Source organism: Apus apus, chromosome 4 (assembly GCF_020740795.1).
Source record: "Apus apus isolate bApuApu2 chromosome 4, bApuApu2.pri.cur, whole genome shotgun sequence".
Lineage (NCBI taxonomy): Eukaryota > Metazoa > Chordata > Aves > Apodiformes > Apodidae > Apus > Apus apus.
In genome coordinates, this window is record NC_067285.1 from 102,968,954 (window position 1) to 102,977,436 (window position 8,483).

The window sequence follows — 8,483 nt, forward strand, 5'->3', positions numbered from 1 at the left end:
GTTATGTGGCAAAGGTGTGGATGCACTGACACATCCTGTTGACTGAAACTGCTGATCTCTCCCTCCACTTTTCTGGTGCAATTTTTCCTTATTCTATATAACTAACACTGATGTTCATGATTCAAAGTAATGAGATGTGTGAATTAGATTATTTATTTTGTTAGGGTACCTTTTAGAGAGAGAAATTTCTTTTTCTTGAACAGCCATGTTTGATAATAATGTTACAGATACATGTCAGAAAAGGACAAATTAGAATTCCTGACACTTGACACACCAGCGAGTGCCAGTGTGTGTGCAGGCAAACACCAGATGATGTTCATAGCCAGCAAGGGCCACTGGTTTGTTCTCCTCTTGTTCCTTCTTCTGAAGGAACCCCACAGGTTTTCACATGTACTTTAATGAAAAACTTCCAACTCTACTTAAAACCCTTGCCCACTTAATGCAAATGAGTTGCAACTATGTCATGAGGTTGAACTGCCAGGAACAAAGAGTTCTATTGAAGTGTTTGAACAAAGCATACACGCCGAGATGTTGCTGTGATTTTCTGGGAAATGCAACATCCCTTCTTACAGAATGTAAGACAAAAAATCATGGGGGGGTTGTTACAGAAATGTACTTGTGATGTGTAGTCTTGCTCTGATATGTTGTAGATGTTACAGGACAGGTTTTGTCTGGGGAACAGGAGACTATATATGTCTGGGAGAAATGAGTTTATTTTTTAAAATTTTTCTCAAGTAAAACCCATTTTTTGCTAACTTGTCTGTAGCACGACATAGGTGGAAAGTTCATGCATGCCGAGGTATGTCCAAAGACAACTAAACTTGGGTTTAATGTTTGGAATCCATAGTGCCTGGAGCACTCAGCTGTTGCAGACCTCCCCTTCAAATCCAGTGAATCCAGTGAATCCCACCCTTGGTATGTGTTAGTGAACCATCTGGTCTGCAGCAAGGTCCTCTGCATGGCAGAGAGGACAGTCTCTGTCTGCTCTTGGCTCAGCACATGCAGCACCTGGCAGAGCCCCTAACTGTGGTAGTGTAGAAGAAGTTAGATGCTCCACTTCCTCTTGAGCAGGCCAGCACAGACCCTGCTGAAGCCGAGCTATTAGCCCTCTGCTCAGATGCGGATATCTAAAGGTACAATCTCCTTCTTGAGCAAACAGCCAGAGTCAAAATCTGATTTTCATTTCTTAGTCACACTGTGTATCTTGAAGGAGAGGCTGGTTTCTAGTGGTGAGCAACTGGTTGTACTAGCCACACTGGGGTGATAAAGCTCGAGTTTTGAATAGCTGTCAACACAGAGGTGTGTACTCCAAGCAGTGATTAGATATGAATGTTTGCTAAGGGGTAACTGTCCCTCTGGCACGCCAGCAATGATTGGATGGAACAGTTGCATAAAACACCTCAGGATAAGACCAGTCTCCATCCTCTGAGAGATCCTTGAGGCTGTTCCTGTTCAGAAGAAAGCCAGACTCCAGCAGCAACATGTCTCAGCTGGAAACTGCGATGGGAATGCTCATTGCTGTCTTTGACAAATACGCGAGGTCTGACGGCAACAGGCAGACCCTCAGCAAAGCAGAGCTAAAGACCCTCCTGGAAAAAGAGTTCCCAAACTTCATCTCGGTAAGAGAACAGTGTGGTGTCAGTTCTGTGCACTGGGTGCAAGGGCTGCCTACACACATCGGGTTTTGCTCATTAGAGGGGAAATTACATTTGGAAATATGCAACGGTTTGTAGAAAAAAAATTAAATAAAGTCTTTGCGTATTCTGTGCAAAACTGATTCCAGTATTGAGGGCCATTCCCTGTTTACTAAATTCATCACTTGAGTTATAATCACAGAATCATAGAATGGTTAAGATTGGAAGGGACCTTAAAGATCATCAGGTTGCAACCTCCCTGCTATGAGCAGGGACACCTCACACTAGACCAGGCTGCACAAGCCTCATCCAGCCTGGCCTTGAACACCTCCAGGGAGGGGCTTCCACAACCTCCCTGGGCAACCTGTTCCAGCGCCTTACTACCCTCAGGGTGAAGAATTTCTTCCTGATGTCTGACCTAAATTTCCCCTCTTTCAGTTTAAAATCATTATCCCTTGTCCCATCACTACCTTCTCTGGTGAAAAGCCCCTCCTCAGCTTTCCTGTAGCCCCTTTCAAGTACTGGAAGGCCACTCTGAGGCCTCCCTGGAGCCTTTTCTTCTCCAGGCTGAACAGCCCCAACTCCTTCAGCCTGTCTTTATAGCAGAGGTGCTCTGCTATGGACAATGGCTTTGAAATAGATTTGGTTTCATCTTCAGAATTCACCTTCTTCTTCTGTTTATCCCTGGATTTATAAGCTCATGTCATGTCACAACTGCTTTGAAAGTACTTAATGTTATCTGTAACTGAAGATCTTGATTGCAGATGGGGAATCTCTCTAGTTATACATTGACATATATGTATATATTATACATTTCTCTAGGTATTCATACTACATACTCAGTGTGCACCTCAAAACAATGTATAAACAACAGATTAACCCAGAGCAAACTGTTTTCCATTTGTCTTTAACAGTAAAAGAAGGACCTGAAAAAGTATTTTGTAACATAGATTTGTATGTAATCATCATGTGCATTTAAGCAGATTTTATATATAGACATATATATAAAATTATAGCAGAAGCTTTAAGTGCCTGGGAGACAAAATGCTTTTAATTTTCTACTTTTTTTAAATTTGCTTCCCTTCATTCAAAATCCCGAAAACACTTAAATATCTTGTTCTTTCTACACAGGAGTAATGTATCTGTACAGTTACTGTTCTTAATCACAAAAAACTAGAACCAAATGTTGCAAATGTGGCAACCACTTTTTGTATCCTCCATAATTCCATTTTTTTACAGCTCCATCAGGTCACTGCAGCCAGGATATTTGATATAATGTAGTATCTTTCTATGCAAGCTACATTAAATCACCATATGAAATCCATGCCTGCTGGATTTATGGCTCACAAATTAAACGCAGATGCAATATTCAGAATAAGAATCTGGATGACTCTTTGGGGATAGATGAAAATGTCTCTTAAAAATACTATGGAAAACAGATTACTGGTTGTGACTCAACAGTGTTGTATGAAGTGTCCTGCTCCTGGCCATGGAGCTGTATGTTTCCTATAGCACTTCCACATAAAGAAAAACAAAACCAACAAAAAAACAGAATTCTCAGGGGCCATCGAAATCCCCCAGAAACTTGACATTCGGTCTAAAATTAGCTGGGGAGCCACTGCACTAGAAAACTAACAAATGAGATGATGCTCAAAGGTCAGTCCTGACTACAGTTACTGGCCCGGCACCACCTTCTCCAGTTCCCTACAGCTGCTCTCACCAGCTCTACTGACAGACATCCTGAAACTGATGGAAAAATGAATTTTCCAGGGAGATAGTTAGATGAATGTCTTCTTATGTTCTAGTTTCCATTTTACCTATTCTAGAAACAAGAAAACCAACAAAATCCCACAAAATTACATTTTATGCCAATACTCAAAATAAATTTAAACAAAGTCTTGCAGACTAATAACTGCAAGAAAACAAAACAAGAAAAACAGTTGTACTTGCATTTTACTGGCATTTATATAAACACTTTACTATTTGCAAGAATGTTCTGGGAAACAGTCTTTTCAATATTCATATATATTTCTGATCTTAGAATTGCTTGTATCTGGTCTTAGAATTGTTTCTACCTGACACAGCTCACAACTACCTGGAAAGGTCCTTAATCAGTCAGAGGCAGAAATAAATCCATACCAGAACACTGAAGGACTGGAAGAGTATGCAAAAATTTAATTCCCACATGTGCACTTCAGAAGTAATTCAGAGGCTAAGACTAGTTCATATACTTCACTAAATAAACATTTGCTTATGAAATTAAAATTGATTGTAATTTGTAAAGTGAAAAGGAATAAAATCTTCCACGTTCATCAGTCAAATCTAGGGAACTGGTTAAATTTTTAGTAATTTTAAAAGTACATATATTTAAAGTGAAGCATGAAATTACAGAATGATGAATTTAGTTCATTAGACCATGATCAAGAAGAGCCATCAGATTTCAATTAAGGCAGTCATTAGTTTAAAGTTCTGGAAATTTTCCTAAAATTTATATAATGTCTTTCTAGTATAGTATCAGATTTGTTTTTTGTTTAGCTTGAGCAAAATCTGCATGGTTGTTTCCTGCATTAAACAGGTCTCTACTGCCATCCCTTGTTTATTTTTTAAAAATGCGTTTTCTAAAATCACTGGTGTTAATCAGTGCCAGAATTCAAGCCAAAAAGATCTCCTGCAAGCTACCTGAGGAAAAAACCCTTTTAAAAATGTATTTTGGCAAAATTAAAAAAAAAAAGAAAAAAGAAAAAAGAAAAACATCTCTTCTTACTTGGATGATGCTTTGTTTAACATCAGCCTTGTGCCAGACTGGTTCAGCCAGCCCACCGGAGTTATGGCAACTTCGAAAGAAAAAGGTTTTATGATACTTTTCCCTGCCCTAACTCAAGCTCAACATCACACTCACTTCAGGAGGTGCCTTCCCAGACCCCAGCTCCTGTGAGCAGGTTGGCCCAGGCACCAAGGCCAGAGGGAGCACTTATCAGAGACACACAGACTCATAGAATGGATTGGGTTGGAAGGGATCTAAAAGATCATTTAGTTCCAATCCCCCTGCATGTGCAGGGACACTTCTCACTAGACCACGTTGCTCAGAGCCATATCCAACCTGGCCTTGGAGGAACTGCTGAACTGCTTGGAGGCTGTTGGCCTCTTTGCTGGCGTGGCAGTGCTTAATGATGCTGAACTCTGACTTCTGCCCCAGGAATGTGTCCTAGTGCAGAACTGCCAGCTGCCCCAGCTCCAGCCAAGCCTTTCTGTGGGAGTGGATGGGGAATGGAATGGCATTTGGTTCTGCTGGGTGATATCCTCAGAGCTTTGCATTACACAGCTTGTCCATGATAAATGTTTGTGTAAAAGTAGAAAACATTTTTTCCATGCAAGCCCATGACCACAGGTGTAATAAACCCAGGAGTGTCCACTTTCGGGAGGGGGTGGGGATGTGGGTGATGTGCTCATTGCTGATGTTCAGAGGGTGGGAAGATGTAGGTCTGTGCCCACGCCATGAGGATGCTGGGACCCACAGTTGCCTCCACCATTGCCCAGAGCTCCCCTGACCTCTGCCTGTTCCCTACATGTCTGGGCCTGACCCAAATATTTCCCATTGGAAAGATGTGCTTTTCAGGCAGCTGGAGGAGATGTATGGCTCCTGCCAAGATGGGCAGGCAGAGGTACAGCTCCCTGGGGATGTGGCCCATGTCCCATGCTGGGCGCTGAGCAGTTGTCTCAGCCAAAGGAACTCCTGGCTTTATACTCAGAGAAACAAAGCACAAAAACGAACAAAGAGAATTTATTCAAAAAATAAAAAGAAAAAAGAAAAAGAAAAAAAAAAAAAAGAAGAAAGAAGAAGAAAATAAAAGAGGTCTCAGTAGCAGAAAATGTGACCACCTGGCAGGGCAGGTGGGCCTACAGGAAGGCTGCAGGCAGGAGCTGTTACACTTCCATCCCACACCCACAGAAAGGCACAATATGCCCAAGCTGGCATAAGCCTCATGCTCCCTGGATGCCCCCTGCACACCTCAGTGAGGGCCTGGAGCCCCACCAGGGCCCTTGTTTGGGGTACAGATAGTTATCATGCTGTGTTATAGTTTGTGCCACGTCTTGCCTCAACCTACTCCTTTTCTTTTGCAGTCTGGGAAGGATAAGGATGCCATTGATAAAGTCTTCAAGAGCCTGGATGAAAATGGCGATTCCCAAGTGGACTTCAAAGAGTTTATCATCTTTGTGGCAGCTCTGACTTGCTGCTGTCACAAATATTTTGAGCAGAAAGCACCCTAATAACTGTCAAACTGCTCACAAGAAGCCATCTTTGCCTGTGCTCCATATGCTAAGTGACACGGATCCCTTCACTTTTTCCATGTTCCTCCATGCATTTATAAGCATGCTGGGCTGTAAAAATAAATCTTACTTTGCTTAATTCCCTGTCTTGAATGTTAATTTCTGCTCCTTTGTACAAGAGCCTGAGTTTAATGGCTCCTACTGACTCTGACTGAGTAATTTCTCTGTTTCTCTGCTCTCTCCAATTTCGTTCTTAGCCAAAAGGCTCAATATTCATCCCAGTACAGAGGCCGCACAAGGGTAAATGCTGCTGGAGCCATGAGTCAGCTGGAGGCTGCTTTTGTGCAGCAGCAGCTCTGGGGTGCTCAGGCTTCAGCTGGTGGGGACTGCAGCCCAAACCTGTGCATGTGCCACTGTGGCTGCATGGGACAGGTCTCACTGTGACTGCCTTTCAACCTATTTGGTACCCTCAGCTCTGTGGGTGTTGCAGGGGTGCCATGCAGGCTCCTTCTTGGTTAAAAACAAAAGCAAAACAAGCCCAAACACTTGTTTTTCACAGCATGGAGGATTCTGTGCAATTTTCTGTGCTGGTGACCCATCTCACCCAGCTCAGATGGGTTTACTTCCTATAATATGATAAGGCTTTTGTACCAATATTACCATACCACTGTCAATGTAAGTAGGGTTGCACACTATAGCCATTTTATTTTAAATAAATTTAAATAGCATGTCATAACATTTCGCATGACTTGTGATTAATGACAGCAGTTCTTGCTTCTTTACCTGAAAAACATCTGTGGAGAAGTGGAAGAGCTGTTTTCAGTGGAGCAGGCAACAGACATCAGTTGTGACTCTGCAGCTGGAGCAAGACTGAACCAAGTGGTATTTTGGAGCACTTCTCAGGCAGGCACCCCTGTGCAAACGGCAAAAAAAAAAAAAAGAACAGGTTTAGCTCCTTTACCTTCAGAACAGTCCTGTTTGGTGCTATTCCCATCTTATGCTAAAAGTCATAAGATGCTGCATGTGCAAACATACTCTACAGGGAGACACTGCAACTCCCTGTGCAGCTGCACAATGTTTTTGTGCAGTGTCCCAGCTCCAGCTGGAGATTATGCTGCACAGCAAATGTAGGAAGAAGAGCTCTGTTGCTGCAGAGAGCTGCTTTATCTGCAGAAACATTTTCTTCTTCATCCTGAAGCCTAGTGCAATGAACTAGCTGCTCAAGTCACATACCTGTGAGCTGGCCCAAGAACTCAGTTGTGTTTCCTAAGTCTGAAGTTAGCCACAGACTCAACCCATTGATAACCATGTAAAAGCATACACACGTTTAACTGTATTCATATTTTTCAAGGTGAATTTTCATCTTTAGGGGCCTATTTAATTAATTCAGCCTGTTTTAAGCATTACAGCTATCTTTTCATCTAGCTGCATTTTGTTTGGTTGCACTGACTTAAAGAACTAAACACCAGTTAAAACTTTATTCCTAATACCAGGGGTGCAGTGTCCCAAACTCTTTTAATGGATATGACTGCCAGCTGTTTTGGGAAAGGCTCTGCTCTTCTCTGCCCCACCACTTCTGGTGCAGCTGCAAATGGTGCTGCAACGGGTACTGTTAACCTGTTGTCATGGTTAAATCAGACTGAGACCATACTTAATATGCAACCAAAAATTAGTGAGAGTTGCCCACATTCAGGCCTTGTCCCTGGCACCTTGCTGACAGCAGATTCCCAGGTTAGTGTAGACACAGATCTATAAGCTTCATAATACCCATCCTCGCTGAAATTATTTTTTTTTACCACTGGGTGGCACCAAAGGCAGCTTTTTTATTACCCACTCAGCTCAAAATTCGATGTATCATTATTGAGACAGAATGGAAATAATTTGTGTTAAGATTTTAAACAATCAGAAGTGGCAATTGTAGGTCTAAGCAAACACTGTCTTCCCCACTGAGAGCATTTCACTGACCGCAGTGGAAGCAGCAGGGGCTGAGAGCCTCTCGCAGAGGCTCCATCTCTGGGACTGGCAGTAAGGCTGAGCTGCAGCATCCCAGTTTCACCCCTGTTAAAAGTTGCTTCCCTTGGTTTGTAAACTGCAAATCGCTTGTGCGATTTATCGTAGTATCTTTCTACACCCTCGTGAGATCGCTTTTAAACCACATCTTTTAAAGAGCAAATTAGTGAAAAGCTCCTGTCTTGTCAGCCGAGATTCACCTTATTACTTCATTTTATCTATTGGATTTTTAGACAATGCTGTTCAGTGGTGAGAGCAGGATGTGAGCACGAGCAATACTGTCATTTACCCCATATTTCAGTCTTATTTCCTAAACTTTCTTCTCCCGGTGTCCGATAGCCACACAATTTCACTCCCTCTCCAATGTCATTTTCCCCGTTCTCCCAGTTCTGTGCAAGTTTTATCTGTGTTTGTAGGGCATTTCTAGACTGGGTTTACTCTGCTTATCTGCAGTTCTGCTCCCAGCAGCACAAAGCTGATTAGTAACTGCACCTCCCAAAATGGGTACCAACCAACTGTGGTGAGCTCCAGCACCCTCACCTCTGGGACGGAGCAACCGAGCTATGAAAC

General features: G+C 42.6%; 1 protein-coding gene across 1 annotated transcript; it reads left to right on the forward strand.

Annotated features, from left to right (window-relative positions):
• Positions 1-1,481: 1,481 nt before the first annotated feature.
• Positions 1,482-5,903, forward strand: S100P (S100 calcium binding protein P). Its single transcript, XM_051618306.1, has 2 exons — positions 1,482-1,619; positions 5,757-5,903. The coding sequence occupies exons 1-2, from the start codon at positions 1,482-1,484 to the stop codon at positions 5,901-5,903; spliced, it is 285 nt and encodes a 94-aa protein (XP_051474266.1).
• The last annotated feature ends 2,580 nt before the right edge of the window (positions 5,904-8,483 follow it).